Below are 17536 nucleotides of genomic sequence, written 5' to 3' on the forward strand. Positions count from 1 at the left end.
AGGATAGAAGAAGTAAAACACAATACATATATATCTACAAGCCATAACAATAATAATATAATAATATAGTAACAGTAACAGTATTAGATCATGCATAAAAGATTAATGTAAGAGGGCACAATTTTCTGCCATAATATTCAACACCCTTACCTTATTTATTCATTTAACTGACTTTTATCCAAAGCGACTTACAATTGCTATACATGTCAGAGGTCGCACGCCTCTGGAGCAACTAAGGGTTAAGTGTCTTGCTCAGGGACACAATGGTGGATGGGTCACAGTGGGAATCGAATCCAGGCCACCTTAGTTTAGCCTGTTAGCGTGTTAGTATTTGATAATTGTCACTAAACATAAAGTACAGCTGAGGCTGATGGGATTGTATTAGTTTTGCAGATATTTGGAACAAGTGAAATTTTGACCTCATGGTGGCGCAAGAGTAAACGTCAGAGGATCACCGAAGTCATTAGGATTTATCATCTGGAAACCACACGTCTGTACAAAATTTGGTGCCAATACATCAAGTATGTTAAGATACTTCACTGAATATTTAGTATGACTGGCTGGTGGCGCTAGATGAGAAGTCAGGGATCACCAGAGTCTTTCGGATTCTCTGGAGACCACGGCTGTGGCTCAGGAGGCAGAGCAGTTAATCGAAAGGTTGGCGGTTCAATCCCCGCTCCTCCAGGCTGCATGCCGAAGTATCCTTGGGCAAGATACTGAAACACGAATTGCTCCTGGTGGCTGTTCTGCCAGTGTATTAGTGTGCAGTGAATTAATGGTGGATGTAGTGTAAAAGCGCTTTGAGGGTCGAAAAGACTAGTAAGGCGCTTTACGATTAATAACAATCTATCCAATAATTGTTGAGATATTTTACTTGAATGTGGTGAAGCTACAGACCACACTAAAATATAAAAATATCACCATATTATATTAAAATACATTATATATAATATTTTGGATAGTTCACCTTAGCAAAAACTTTTGTGGTTTGTAAAACTTTGTAAAACTAAGTTTGCATTAAGAACCCTCAGAGCCCCATAATAAAATCAAATTTGTGATTGGCAAGCGTTTTGATGTGCTGGCATTTGGCGTGGCCGGGGCGTGAATGAACAGAACCAGTAGTGAGCCTGGCAAGGGGAGTATAAATAGCATGGAGAGATTTGGCACGCAGAGGAGCAGCCGCATGCCTTCCACTGAGGCCGGCCAGCTGTCCAAGTCTCTCTTCCTCAACACATGTTGACAGCGAATACTGGGGGATCAAAACACCACACTTCCCAATGCATAAAGACTGAGCTTGTCCTGAAGTCCTCATACAGAGCCTGAGGGCGGATGAGATATCACATCTGAAGTACTTTTGTTTGATAATGTGAGGACGTGAAACTGTGAAAGCATGTGGAAATAAAACTGCTCTACATACATACATACATGTGAGGGTGACAGGTAAAATAAAAGATCTACACCTGAGCTGAGGACATTCTCAAAGTCAAGAAACTTAAACAAATCATAAATAATACTTATTGGCAGTAAGTTGACACCTAATTTAAGACATCCAGGATGTGCAAGATCTTAAACACTGAACCCGTCTCCCAAACAATGACAAACTCTTCCCATGGTGCACTGCTAACTGCACTTCCTGTCAGCGACACAGCTCGCTCCCCTCTTCCCTCTGCGACCTGACAGTGAAAACACACATCCAGTGCAACAAACTCAGACCGACAGTGTGGTTTAAAGTTCCAGCCAAGTGAAACTCTGCACCGACATTACCTCAGCGGGACGATCAGAGGCCTGTCTCCTGTCTCAGGTTCAGGTGAAATCGCTCCAGTGATCCTGTACGAAGACAGAAAGACAAGTTTCTGTTCCTTCTTCTTCTTCTCTGTCTGTCCTGTGTCCTGTGTGCGTTAGTCTCCAAGTGTAACCTACCGGCTTTGTGCCCACGCAGGCTCTGGTGATTGGTTGACCACGTGTGTGAGTTATGAGCTCTTACACCTCCGTCGCCCCAGCCCCCTAAACCCCCCCTCAAACACCCAACACCCACACACAGTCGCCTCTGGATGGATACTAGATGCCCTCAGTGACACTTGGATCTCCTTTGGTCTCCTCAATGTTTCATTTATCGCAACTTTGAAGACAACAAAACAGCATTTTCACCACAAGACTGCTTAAAGTTATAATTAAACTCATTAAAATCTGTGGTGGAAGAAGTATTCACATATTTTACTCAATACATCAGCGTAAAAATACTCGAGTAAAGGTCATGATACTGCAAACGTAAAAGTAATCATCATGCAGAATGGCCCATTTTAGATTTTATTCGTGCATTAATATGTAAGTATCATTAATGTTGTAAAGGTGCGGCTAATTTTAATTACTTTATATACTACAGGGTAGCTTCATCTAAAGAAATACATCATCATTTATTAGATTATTGATACATTATATTGCATCATTAATCTGAATCTGTACTAACTAATGTTGTCAAATAAATTAAGTGGAGTAACAGTATTATAAAGTAGCATAAAATGGAAATACTCAAGTAAAGTACAATAACTCAAAATTTTAATTAAAGTACTTGATTAAATGTACTTGCATTCCATTTTGCCATTAATACTCAAATACAAAGTAAGTCTCTGAAAGTTGTAGTAGTATTAACAAAATGTATTCAAAAGTAAAAATACAGAATGGATCCTTTCACAGAGTCATATTATTATAGAATATTATAAATTCTGTTTCTAATCATTAACGAATACACAAAAAAAATTGTAACGATATAAACAACAATGTGTTTTATGTAAAAGGTAACAAGCGACTATAAGTGTCTAATGTAGTACAGAGTAAAAAGTACATATTTCCCTACAAAATGTAGTCAAGTCTAAAGTAGAATCAAATCTAAATACTCAAGTAAAGTACAAGTATGTCATTATTTAACTTACTGTAGATGCAGTACTTGAACAAATGTAGTTAATTACATTCCAACACTAAACTAAATACATTTTGCGGTACTTGCTTCTTTTATTGGATATCTTTTCGGCTGTTGACATGTTATAATTATACCAATAATACATTTTGATTGTACTTAAAAGCATGCATTGTTTTCTATTCTCACAATGTGCTGATGACACATTGGAGGCTACAGCGGCATTTTATTGTGCAATCCTGAGTTGTATAATGACAGTAAAGCTAAACCTTGAACCTTAACGTTTCACTTACAGCAACTTTGAGGCCAAAAAACAGCACTTTCACCGTGCTGAACTGAGACATCTTGAAGTTATAATTATGTGTCTTCCTTTAAATATCCTAGAAATGTACTTTAAATTGAACACATCACATTTACACATGCATTATTAACATATTTTAATTATACCAACAATACCTTTTCAATTATTAAAAAACTAGCTATAATTTATACAAAATTTTAATAAACTCAAATCCCATTTTTCGGGATTACTAAACTATGTAAAAAAAACATAATAATAAATGTACTGTATGTAATTTAATGAATTACTTCTGCTCTTCTGGGCTATGTAAACTTGTACTAGTGTTTTTACTGCAGTAAATTTACTGCATATAAATATACTTACAAAAACAATAAAAGATCTCCCATTACTTGAAAAAGTGTATGTAAATATACTTAATAATGATAGTTACAATGTAATTGTGTCAAAATATCATAGTTATGTGCACTTAATAAATGTTAAGTTGTATATATATATGTATATATATTAATTCACAAGTACAATGATAGTGATACATCAACAACGGTACTCTAAACTATACTGCTGAATAGATTTTTTAACCTGTGCAATTATATTTATTTATTTTCTACAACATGCCACTACCTCCTGCTGCGACATGTGCAATGTTCATGTCAATCGCATCTTTATTTAGTTAATATATAACTCCTAAGTATCACTCTTATTTTTCTATATAATATTTTTCATGTAATGTGTATTTTCTTATCTGTTTTTGCTGTGTTGTATCTGGAGCTGTTGTAACAAGTGAATTACCCCCAGTATGGGATCAATAAATCTTATATCTTATCACACAAGACTGCACATGCAATTATATATAATATATATAATATATTGAAGTTGAATATAATTCAGTGTACTTTATATAATAAAGGATTAATTATGAAGAATGACAAAGCAAAATATTTTTTTATTGATATGATAGAAATCAGGATCTTTCAAATGTAATACATTACAATTACAATAACTGTACTTCATTTTGATTAAATTCATTATAAGTATATTGTGATTATCTTTAAACTGCGTTTAGGAATTTCTAAAAACACTTACTTATAGTTGTTCCAAATTAACACATTTAGTATGCACTACTTACAATTAAAGAGTTATAAGTAGATTTAAAGTTAGTAAGTTTATTCCTGTTTCACCTGAGTGGGTATACATTGTCTCTGCTATAATATCAGTCAGATTTGTTTTTTTAACCATTTCAACAGTGAATATTATAAATGAAGTTTTGTTTCTATATTTAATTTGATTATGGGTCTATTTTAAAGTGAAGTGCACACAGAAAAAACAATAACATCTGCTGTTATCAATTTAGCCTTCTCTCCACCAACGCATTTGCTGTCCCAAATAGAGATGACTAGAATTTATACATTCCTGTGGGAATTAGCAAAATACCAGAGGAGGGAGTGTAAAAGTGCCTTGGGTGGGTGTGATTTAGTGTGGAGGGTCTCTCTCTCCCTGGCAACATCTGAATGGGAACAGTGGCTGACCAATAGAAAGGAGGAGGCGAAAGTTTGCTCACACGTCAATGGCTTTTTGTCACTTTGGTCCTCTCTGCTGTTGGTGGGTCAAATCTGCTATACATAGAACTGCAAAGCCTCACCGAGGTTTTAGAGCTTCGTCTTATTTACTTACAGAAACTTTACTGTTGTTAGATTCATTAGAAAAACCCTCTTCAGCATTTATTAAGTAAATCAACACTCAAATCAAACAGTGTCTCTTCTGTTCACTCACTGTTTTGACTTTTGGGAAATACATGCCAAAAGTTAGATGAGGATTAATCACTCTTATATGTTTCTTAAATAATATGAGACTACAGCCAGTTAGCTTAGCTTAGCACAAAGACTGGAAACAGGGGGAAACAGCTAGCCTGCATCTGTCATTTTGGAAATTACGCTGGTTAGCTTTCTTGCAGGAAGGTAGACGAGAAGACCAATATCACTCTTATATGTTTCTTAAATAATATAAGCCAGCAGCCAGTTAGCTTAGCTTAGCACAAAGACTGGAAACAGGGGGAAACAGCCTGCATCTGTCATTTTGGAAATTACGCTGGTTAGCTTTCTTGCAGGAAGGTAGACGGGAAGACCGATATCACTCGTATATGTTTCTTAAATAATATGAGGCTACAGCCAGCAGCCAGTTAGCTTAGCTTAGCACAAAGACTGGAAACAGGGGGAAACAGCTAGCCTGCATCTGTCATTTTGGAAATTACGCTGGTTAGCTTTCTTGCAGGAAGGTAGACAAGAAGACCGATATCACTCGTATATGTTTCTTAAATAATATGAAGCTACAGCCAGCAGCCAGTTAGCTTAGCTTAGCACAAAGACTGGAAACAGGGGGAAACAGCTAGCCTGCATCTGTCATTTCAGAAATTACGCTGGTTAGCTTTCTTGCAGGAAGGTAGACGAGAAGACCGATATCACTCTTATATGTTTCTTAAATAATATGAAGCTACAGCCAGCAGCCAGTTAGCTTAGCTTAGCACAAAGACTGGAAACAGGGGGAAACAGCTAGCCTGCATGTCCAAAGGACATTTTGGGGAATATGCTTGTTAGCTTTCTTGCAGGAAGGTAGATGAAAGATTGATTTCACTTTCGTGTTTGTCTTTAAATATAAGGTAAAACCACAAATTGCCTTTAATCGTCTTTAAATTTCTGTTTGTGTACAGATTAAACCAAGATACAACACATTAGTGAGGTTTGGAGGTGCTGGTAGCAGATTTTATTTGTTTCCATTCTCTGTGCTTAGCTAAGCGTCTGCAAGCTGTAGCCTTATAGTTAACAAACATTAATGGCATCAATATTTTCATCCAACGCCCTTCTAGAAACATAATAAGCGTATTCTCCAAAATGTGCTTTGGACAGATGAGATGAAGGCTAATGTTAGCTGTTTCCCCCCGTTTCCAGTCTTTGTGCTAAGCTAACTGGTTGTAGATTTGACAGACAGGCCTGCCTTTTTAAACAAAACATTATTTTTAATAACTTTGAACCAAATCAATTCAAGACAGTATTTCCCAAAATTCAACATTTTGTAGACACATTTTAAAATGAGCGCTGCAGAACTTCTTGTTTACGCATTTTCTTGCCTCAAATTGTTTTAAATTATTTTGAATTTAACTCTCAAAATTAATTTCAAGTCAAAACAGCAGTAGGGCTTTGACATATGCAACTGTCCGGTACGGTCTTCAACAATGGGGCCCCGCAGGAGTATCTGACCTCATTTAGAGCTGAAACAGCATGTGTTGCTTTGTTTTCAACTCAAGCAGAAGAGCCATCAACTCGGTTTCTGACCACCAGAGGGCAGACGATATAATAAAGCACCACTTTACTGTCAGCACTGGCAGTAAAGTGGGACACTACCCCCACAGTCTCCACTCATCTGTCTTTTGTTTACACGCGTAGTCATAACAACTTTCTGATGACTGGGAAGAGGGAGGCGGGTCGGGGTAAGAGGATATGGAGGGGGAAAAGGCCAGAGGAAGTGTGTGGGCTTGTTGTGTGAGTGTGCACATCCTGCCAACCGTTAAACTTCAAGGATGACCTCACTGAATTTAATTATCACACTGAACCAAAGTGATATTTTGAGGAACTTCATTTCACACTCCTCATTGAAAGGCTTGGAAAAGAAACAATAAATAAATAATATACATTTTAAATAAAGGAGAAGAGCTGACAACACGATGGTGAGAGCATGTTTACGTTATTTATTTGAAGGTGTGTCCAAACTTTATTCATAAAAAGTGGATTTAATAAAATTACAACTTCCTCATGAGGTGTAAAGTCCTTCAAAACAAAAACTACAGGATTCAAGAGCAGTATTTCTACAATCTTACAGAGCCCAGTGTTCGGAAACTCCAAAAGCTAGAGACCCAATGGCAACATGTATGAGACCTGCTGCACTGAAAATGACTGTTACTGCTGTTCAAACACAAAAACTTCCATCTGCGTAGCTCTGACAACTTTATCGACTCCGTGCTTTTTGTTCTCTGCTGATGGAACGAGAGATGTTCTTGGCTTGTTAAGAGAAATCTACACTGAACTGTCCAAAAGATACATGTTTGTTATTTTCCAGTGTTGGAATGAATTTTCCTGACCGACAAGTACCTCTTTAAAGTGAAATTATAAAAGGCACAAGCTCCTTGTACAGTCTGTCATCGCTTATGTCGCTTTAAGTGTACGGCAAACCCCCCCCCCAAAAAATTCAAATTTGAAGAAACTATCTATCGCTGCTTTACTTGAAATGCATCTTCACCGTTTATCCGTTTCACCTCTTCTGGGTCTCTTATTAAATCATAGGCGAAAAAAAAAAATCAACGACTACATTAAAGACCAGCAATGCTGCTACTATTCTTTGAAACAACTTCAGTCATGTATGAGGAGTTAATCAAGTGTTGCCCACAGCGAGTACATTTATGTTTCCTTTTTTATTCTTTTTTATTAACGACACTAGGAAATCACTCACTTCCAATAATAATGATCAGAAAATACAAAAACAATAAAGCCGGATGCTGAAAATCTATATTTTTCCTATTGTGAACAAATCAACTTTAAAAAAAAAAGAGCCAAACCAACAACGAGTGCATCTACTAACTGGTTTAATCTGTGCATCAAAGCTTAATATCTTTTCATCCTCCGTGCCTCAGAGCGCCATTCTTGTCCAACATGTTCCTTTGTTACCATGCAATTTATTTTATCCCACTTGCAGCGTCCTGCAGCTTAGGTTCCCAAGTCCTGGGCTGCGGACAGGTAGCCCGGCGCGAGGAATCCATGCGATTAGTCAGAAAAACTAAATAATAAATGTATCATTTTTAGGGCTGAACAATCAATCGCAATATAGCCTGCTGCTATTTTCAAACGCACGAGGAGCAATATTTGTTAAAGAGGTGATTCGTGTGTCACGATACCGTTTTTAATTAAATATTGTCGTGCTGCAGAGATGTCCAAGCCCGCACATCATATTCTAGAGACTAATATTTTCAATGTAAATGAGAATAATTATGTAAAAATGATCGTTCCCCTTAGTATCGCAATATCAGTCAAAATAATTAGTCAATTAGTCATTTCTTCAAAATCATTCAGGCCTGATAACTTTATTTACCTTGAACTTGGCATAGCCTGTGTCCCCAAGTCCCCAACACATCCCCAACAACAACAACATACTGTTTTCTAAGGTCATGAGTACGAGGGGTAACAGGGCATCACCACCTTTCAGGATTGAGAAGGAAACAAAAAAACTTTTTGCTTTCAGTTACGCTCGCCTCATCTCCTCTCTGTCATTTTCGGACTCGATATCAGGGCTTTCTTGTGTGTTGGGAGGATAAACGGGGACATAACGGCAGAACCTGAACTTAAGTGACTTGTCATCTTCCGGTATGCGTACTGATGGCGCGTGGGGAAGCAATTAAGGTTAGTAGGGACGTTTTGAGAGACGAACTCATTGTTGGTTTTGATCTTTTCATGGGATTTGTTGACAATAAGATAAATATATAATATCACCAACACCATCCTTTAACGAGACACTTGCTGTACTTCTCATTGTGGTATTACTGTCCTCTATATCAAGAAGCGAGTGTGATGGTGATAAAATATTTTCTGCCTGGTGCAACACGTTTAAAAGACTTCTGCACACATTTCAAGGTCACACATGTTGAAATAACAGGATATATTCCTTCCTATTTCATTGTAACTTCTTTATAATTGTCAGAGATGACGGCAGCGCGCATGTTTTTCCCCTGTCTTGCACAAAGGCTCCTCCACACCTACCACCACCACCAATACTCAGGAGTGCAGAAACTTCCATGAACGACAAAAACAAACAGGAAGCAGCAACAGCCTTATTGTCTGTGGACAATATGAGCTGTAGATGGATGTAATGGATCCAGGTTGAAGTGGAGTTAAAGTCCATGGGGGACAAAGTCTTTCTTTCTGTCCCCGAACAAAATGTCCCAGGTCAGCTGGTTCTGTGCAGTGCATCCTCCAGCCTTCAGGTCACATGAGTATCCTACAGGACAGCAGTGCTTTGAGTCTGAGCAGCAGACAGCCTGTCAAAAGAAGAAACATCATTTAGATTAAGATATTAAAGAGGAACTTCAGTTTCCTAAACCTCGAAGTTAAAGTAAAGAAATAGATTCTCAGACAACTGGGTAACAACTTGTTGCAGAGATGTAACGCCTCTGTAGGCTGATTGCTGATTGCCTCAGTTCCATTTTCTAATGTATAGTTTATCTTTCTTGCTTCCCCTCCAAGAGCTCTAGAAGCAATATTTAGACATATGAAAGAATAAATGGGACAAAAAAATAAAACACTAAATGGGACCATAGCATGTTCAACAAGGCGAGAACAAGGGTTGCTTTTGAAGAAGGTGTATCATTATAATTATAATAAACGAGCTTACCAAATTAATCTTTCCTACAAGATATTAAGTGCTCGTGTGAGAGATTGGAGTGAAGTGTGGACGTACCCTGGGCGAGGGGCAGCAGGCCCACTCTGCGGCTGAGATCTTACAGCACGTGTCTTGCTTGGGGCAGTGAAATTCCCCCGTGCTGTCACATGGTACGTCCGCGTCGCCCTCGGTGCCTCTCGGCTCGGACTGCACCACTTTGCTCTGAGGGAGGGCGAGGACGAGCACATCGCGGTTCTTCTTCTCGCATGTTCCAGTCTGCATGTTGCAGGTGTAGCCCTGAGGACAGCAGTGCTCATGGTCTGCACAGCAAACCGCCTGAAGGGGAGACAGGATAAAACGCTCGTATCAGACTACAGACTGTTGAAAGCTGTCGCTTCTGTCACTACATTTAAACAGTTTTTATGCCCTCTGACAGAGCTGTTAATTTGGACTAAACCACAAATGTATAATATTAAATTACATAAATGTGAGAAGATCCGGCTTTGGTCTGAACAGCGGCTCACTAGAAAGGTCTTTAAATGGGACATTTTACATGAACATACATAGACTCTGTTAGGGGACATCTTTGAATAACCAAAAGAAAATTCAAGTTGTGCGCGTTTCCATCCACTTCCTGTTATGCATGTGAATATTAGGAGTTGGTGCATCGAGATAAACCGTTGGTTTTTGCGGCTTGTTATAATATTATATTTTGGGTTTTTAACGCACATTTTCAGCTAAAAGTCAAACATGTGGGTGCACAGTTACATTTGTGTACACTACCACTGGCCAGAGATGCTCACAAGTCTTTAAGCTAGAGTCTCAAGTCTCTCGTGGTTATAATGAATGTTGTATCCGCTGCTGCGTTCAATCCAGGCTGCTTATAAAACTGCATGGCTATAAAAAGGTATTCTGTAACTGTAACCTGTTTTTCCACTTACAAAGCACAAACATGTAACGTGCAATGCAATTATTGACATCTTAGTAACTACTGTAAGTCAACACACCCTGCAGACTCTCAAACCCAGTGTAAAGTTAACTAAATAAAACTATAAAGTTACATGATCAACAATAAACCTGTAACATGTTTGCAGCAGATGGCAATAATTAACGTGATGGCAGCCAGCGGGACGTAAATGATTACGTTAAATCGACCACCACAAGTTTGGCAAGTAAACAAACGCTCGTTCATCTTTTCATAACGAACGACAGTCTGAGTTAACCTCCGGTAGGTCGTAGCTGAAGCAAGAAGCAGGTTACTCAGGTTACTAACCTATTTTACGTTCAGCACTTCTTTGTTTGGGTCTTGTTGTATGAAGTTTTAAATCTTATGAAAGTTTATGATGAATGGCGGAGCAGCTGCCGGTGTTTGTTGTCCTCTGTCACATGTGGCAGCGCGCAGCTGATACTAGGCGTTACGTAGGCAGGTTTATTTTGTACCAAGTCCATTTTATTGTAAATATATGATGATTTATAAAATAAATAAGCTTTTAGTAAAATGTCCCTCATTTCTGCTGACTTCTTCTGACTGGATGAGCATAAAAGATTTTAGTTGCGTTTTAGAAAATACCCATTTTTTTGGCAGATTTTTGGATCTTGGAAGAGACCAAGTTGTTGTTTACAATATAATATTTTTGTAGGAAGTCGGGCTGAGCACTTGTACTGTATGTGCACAAACAACTGCATGTTTTGCAATTGTTTGAAAGTTAAAGCTGAAATCTGATCCAATCAAGCGCTACAATATTATAATGCTGTTTAGTCACAGTTACTAAAACATACGATCTTAAAATCAAACTAACATCCTAACATAAATGCTAAGTCATGTGATGTAGACACCTTGACCAGAGGGCAGCAGCCCCACTCTCCTGACTGCAGTTTACAGCAGGTCGTTCCTGAAGCGCAGCTGCTCTTGTCGTCACATTTAACGTCTGTCGGGGCGCCCGGCTCGGTCACAGCGCTCAGTTTGGTGAACCAGGGTATAACACGGGGGCCCTTTGAGCAGGAGGAGCGGTGAGGTTCACAGACGTGACCGCTGGGGCAGCAGTGGTTTCCATCCTTACAGCAGACCGCCTGAGGAACAGCAAAGGTAACTCGTAACATGTTATTAGTTTTGTGGGTGAGTGAGGCTGTTTAAATAATCACTTACCTTTGGCAGAGGGCAGCAGCCCCATTTGTGGGTCACGTTCATGAAGCAGCAGGTCGTGTCCCTGGGGCAGCTAGTTTGGGCGTCACACATGTTCTTGGCCGGCGGAGTTGGACTGGAAACAGCCTGACCGGGCTCGTTCTTCAGGACCGGTGTCTTCGGCAGCCAGGGCAGGCTGAGGCCACCGGGCTTATCACAAGTCTGTTCAGCCACGTTACAAGTGTAGCCTTTGGGGCAGCAGTGCTCATGATCGTTACAGCACACCGCCTGGAAAGAACAAGATTGAATAGCTCTTCAATGCCGCATGAAATCCCTGTAAATGTCAGATTTTCAGTTGAACAGATGTAAGAAGATTTTATGCAACATAACTTCCAAAAAAGTTCTCTCTCCTGGGTGATTTCATGGTACTTAAGATTTATGTCTACCAAAGCATTTTTTACCAGCTGAAAACGCCAGCTGCTGTTCTGGTGCGTTTTGGAAGCGCACTTGGAAAAAAACAAACAAACAAACAAAAAAAAGGACGTTTGCCTCAGGAAAACCAACACTTTGGTGGACACAGGCCCTTTAGTTTTACCTATTTACACTTTGGATAATTTGGCCGAAACATAGTTTGGTGGCAACATCATAATGGTAATAATGAGCATCAGCCAGCATCATTAATGGAAATCAAATCAGAGGCGTGACTCGTACTGCATTCACGCCTCTCACTGGCATCTTCAGGTCGGCAGAATTGAAAGGAAGAAAAACAACAAACCTCACATTAGTCTGACGTAGATACATTCATACATTATTCTAAGATCAATTAAGCCTAAATTAGCTGTTAACAAGTGAAAGCAGGCAAACAGTGTAAAGCCGCTTCCATTAGCTGAATCAGTTGCATTTTATTTTTGAAGCGATGGTGCAGCCATTTTGCCAAAGAGTTTCCTAGTTCTTTATGCCGACTGGGAGATTTCAATGCTGTCAGAAATTCCTGTCATCATTGAGAAGTAGTTATTACTAAAAGGCTGGCGTTTATATTTCCCCCCCCCCACTTGGCTGCTCATAATTATGGTCTGTACAAAAATGGCATCAAAGCTGCAGCAAATTCAGAGTGCTTTCTCGTTGCAATTGTGAACGAAGCATTTGAATCTGAATGGAGCCTAATTTAAAACTGCTGAGAGTTTTATCACGTTTCTACAAAGTTCGGTTTCAGCTCAACGTTAGTGGTGCGACAGTATTTTAAGCTCCGCGACTGGATGTTTCTTACCGAAATGCTCCTTGGGAGTCTCTCCTTCAGTTTGTCCACAGGCATCTTGTACGACTTTTTAAATCAAAGAACCAGATATTTTCTCATCGCCAGGAGAGTTTCATGTCTGTTTGAGCGTGCACCAGCTGTGAGTTATCTAACACTATGTGAAAATGAACAGGACTTTTATATCCTGGAAGCCTGTAAAACCTCCTCTCACTTCATAACTATTACAGTTGACACAAGAACAAACGTCCCCTCAGCCATCAGCACACCAGCGTCATCTGACCTGCAGAGGCACATCGCCTTCACAGGCCCTTTCTACTGACCTGAGGTAAGGGGCAGCAGGCCCACTGTCCAAAGTTGCTCCTACAGCAGGTGGTGCCTCCTGGACACATCGTCTGCTTGTCACATTTCTCGTCCCGTTTCTCTGAGGTCAGAGCGGACACCTTCTCCACCCAGGAGCGGGAGGGCACAAAACCCGACGGGTCGTCACAGCTTTCAGCCGCCAGGTTGCAGACCGTACCATGAGGGCAGCAGTGGACGTGGTCGTCACAGCACACAGCCTGGCAGGAACACACAACACAGGCGGGGTGATTTTCCAGCATCATAATGCTTTGCAGCCACAAATCAAGCTCTGTTAAATACTGAAACGTTAACAAAACCAAAAAAGTTAATTGTGACGTTATACATATGGACAACTGAAAGCCTGTGATAAGCAAGGGTGTCACTGTGTTGAAAAGAGGTGGGGACAAAGGGGCTCAGTTTAGGGGTGTGAAGAGACACTTAGCTCGCGAGATATCACGATACGAGATATATGAGCGAGGGGTCTGGGGGGACCTCCGCCAGGAAATTTTGATCTTTAAAAACACTTCATTTCCTGCATTCTGGTGAAAGTTTCTAAACCAATTTATGGTGGAAACACTATACACATTATATTTATATATTTTGACATTTCAAAAGATATATCTCTAAATAATACTAAATAAATTAGTGCAGCTGTCAGTCATTCTGTGTTGCTTTCAGATAGGTTTCTGTTGTAGATCAACTTTTCTCATGCAATATCATCCCTGCTGAGGCAACACATGTGTAGGCATGATTTAGTCTCCCCTCCTCTTTTGTCATGTTCACATGGAGAGAACGGAAACTTGGCCAAAAACAAACTGTGTCAGGAAGTTGTTAAAGTTTTTAAAGGCATTTGTTATTTAACTGCAAGCTATTTTTCCAGAACGTTTGTTTAACAAATTTTGCTTTAAAAAAAAAAAAAAAAAAAAAGAAGTGGTGGGGAAAAAAATCTGCCGTTTCAAAAAAGTGGTGGGGACATGTCCCCAGCGTAAATGATAAGTATTGTTTTACATGCAAGTTGAGGCACTAAAAGCTCTGATCCATTGTCACATTGCACATGTTGAATGCAATGAAATATGAGGATGGCATATTTGCTGAAAGGCTGATTTGCAATAATAATAACAAATAAGCAAATAAGTGTTAAAAATAAAGATTAGAAAAAAGAAACAAAGGAAAATTTTATAATCTTATCTAAAATAAATGTGGGATGCCACAGACATAACGGCAGAATTAACTAATCTGACCCAAAATCGGCCCAATTATCCTCTAGTGTGTGGCCAGCTTTAGGGTTCACATAGGATGATTATGGAGGATGAAGTTTGTGGTACTGTTGAATAGTACTGCATTATACTGAGAGGTATCTAATATTTTTATTTTTAATATTAATTAGGGTACTCTTAATAACATAAAACACCCGACTGTGACAGTCAAAAGTTACATTAGTATGTTTGAGTGATGATATGTATTAAAAAAGCTGGCGGTGCAGATTGTCATCAACAGTGTCACCACTCCAGCGCCATATTACCTGAGGTAGAGGACAGCAGGCCCAGTCTCCACTCGCCGTCTTGCAGCAGGTGGATTTTCCAGGACACGACGTAGATTTGTCGCACTTGCTGTTATCGCTCGTTAAGGGAAAGACGGGCACTTTGCTGAGCCAGGGCATCAGGGTACCGCCTGTGGCATCATCACACGTGGAGGCTGCCAGGTTACAAGTGGTGCCGTGTGGACAGCAGTGCAGGCGGTCCTCACAACACACGGCCTGCACGGACGAGAAACAAACAAGCTGCAGTAGATACACAATCTTGACCGGTCTGCATCACATGTGTGTTAATTAGCAACTAAATAATATTAAGACTATATGTAATGTCTGTCTGAGCAGGAAACTCTACAGACAGCAGATGAATCACGAGTCTGTCTGTGTGATCATTATTATTATTGTATAAATCAGCATGTCTGTACCTCAGGTAGTGGACAACAGGCCCATTTCCCCCCCAACGATTTACAGCAGGTGTTTCCATCAGCACAGGCCACGGAGTCATTGCAGGGAACAGCACCAACTAAAAGATAAAATCGGAACATTACGATCAGGGCGCATTTAAACAAACAATTTAAAAACAGGACTCCACAGTTCTTTGCTTTAAGACTGATTTCCCCTGCTGTTAAGACTGTCCCGCTCTGACCTTTTCTCTGTACCGCCACCAGCCCTGTAACAGCCCGGGATCCTAGCGGCCATGGCGGCCTCTCCCAGGGTGGACACGCAGGCTCTGTGGGACAGGTCGCACTCGGTGTCTGCAGGACAACAGTGGTTCTGATCTGAACAACAGACGGCCTGGAAGAAAAGAGGAAAGGGTCTTAATCAGTGTCAATACATTCAGCAATAAGGGTGAATTCAAGCCTCTCAGATCCAAATTGATTCCTCTGAACTCTCACTTGGGCATTTTATTATTTCGTGTCAGTGCCGTTCTTCAAACCATACAAAGCTACTTCATTTAAGTAAGCATAGAGCCAATCGTGAAACTCATAATCTAATCGCCTTACTTGTTAAAATGTAGAACCTGTAGGGTTTTTTTTATTTTTTTTTATTTGGTTTAGGTTAAATTTTCTTTTGTGATCTATAAAACTTATGTTATATTTAATTTCAACTATGTAAAGAGATGGTATTATGCTCATTTTCAGTTTCAAAGTCTTATTTATGGGTACCAGAGCAGGTTTACATGGTTTAATTTTCAAAAACCCATATTTTTTTGTCCTACTGCACATTGCTGCAGCTCCTCTTTTCACCCTGTGTTGAAGGCTTCGTTTTAGCTGTGGAGTGAGACATCTTGTCTCTACAAGATTTTGTTGGGAGTTGCACATGCTCAGTTCCTAGTTAAGGACTACTAGCCAATCAGAAGCAGAGAAGGGCGGGTCAGTGAGAAGCCAGTAAACATGGCTTCGGTTCAGCTGTACATGTTGCCGACCAGCTTGGCAACATGTAGAGTGGTGAGTTATTAATCTGTAACAAAGTATCTTTCATCCATAAAGTTTTAACTGAGCTCTGTCTCTACATCACAGGAACAACTTTATGTCCACTGACTGCCTGGAGGGTAGCTAGTGTTTGGAAGGGAGAGGAGAGCTGTGTGCTGCAGCTCACTGTTATTACACCGATGTTTTTGAGGGTGTCGGAGTAGCCGCTTGGGGAGCATTATATGAGGCACATTTAGCATTTAGAGACGGCTGGACTACAAACAAGCTGTTCTCAGGTAGTTCAGAGCAGAGTTGGCTGTGGGAGTTGGGAACTCCCTTTGGGTTGGACTGAGGTTTGCAAAATGAAAAAGCCCTATTACACGCACTAAAAAAGGCAAAAAGCAGAATACCACCTCTTTAAATTAACTTTTCCTCTTCCCAGATGAGCAGATCTTTCAGCCTCTTATTGATTGCAAATACATTTACCCAAATGATCAACAGATGATGCGATTCTTCTGCAGTTTTGTCCTCTGAATGGCCACCTTCTCCCCGACTTTTACATTTGAAAATATTTATTTTTTATCCTTCAAATTAAAAGTGTGTCATAAAATGTTAAGCATTTGATTATAATTCTGGATTTAATGAAGCAGCATTTTCCATGTGAAACTCTTCTTCTCTCAGCTTTGTGATTTGTGCTACAGTGATAACATGGCCAGGGCATCGTTCAAAATGACACCTCGACTTGGATACCAGTTCCTAAACAATGCTTTTTCTATACCAATTGTATAAAAATCCATTTTAACAGAAGCAGAGTTGATTACATATTACAGCACAATTTCTCACTTCAAAAAAAAGGAAGCTGTTCAGCAGCAGTTAGAAACATTTGGGCTATATAAAATATATGACGGTCAAAAGGAACATTATTAACAAACAGTATGGCAGCAATGCACCATTGTAGCATCTAGCTGCCTAATCCAAAGAAGAAGGGAATGACTGGGAGACATGTGTGGTACTTTCTCTGGTCTGACAAACATCCACCGTGTCAACTTCAGGAGTATTTGTTGCAGTTCACTTGTCGGTCTGTGAGCAACACCATGTTTCATCATCCATCCTGCTGATTTATATTGAAACAGCCCTAAATTTTCTAACAGGCCAACTCTGACCAGACTCTGTCTTGCAGGTTTGGCTTCTCCTTTAGAACAGTTTACTCACATTGGTAAAGGACAGCAGCCGTATGTGCCACTG

At 39.8% G+C, this 17536-nt stretch overlaps 1 protein-coding gene across 1 annotated transcript; it reads right to left on the reverse strand.

Moving 5' to 3' along the window:
* Window positions 1-7559: 7559 nt before the first annotated feature.
* On the reverse strand, window positions 7560-15674 carry LOC119916022 (progranulin-like; the record flags this gene model as incomplete). Its single annotated transcript, XM_038735858.1, is given in 8 exon segments — window positions 7560-9291; window positions 9711-9968; window positions 11469-11702; window positions 11779-12042; window positions 13330-13566; window positions 14871-15104; window positions 15305-15402; window positions 15526-15674. Coding segments are annotated over 8 exon segments (1621 nt in total), but the record flags the coding sequence as incomplete, so codon positions are not given.
* Window positions 15675-17536: the final 1862 nt, after the last annotated feature.

This window comes from Micropterus salmoides, unplaced genomic scaffold (genome assembly GCF_014851395.1).
Source record: "Micropterus salmoides isolate LMB-PRFRI ecotype aquatic unplaced genomic scaffold, ASM1485139v1 Ms_hic_scaffold_21, whole genome shotgun sequence".
In the NCBI taxonomy this organism is placed as follows: Eukaryota; Metazoa; Chordata; class Actinopteri; order Centrarchiformes; family Centrarchidae; genus Micropterus; species Micropterus salmoides.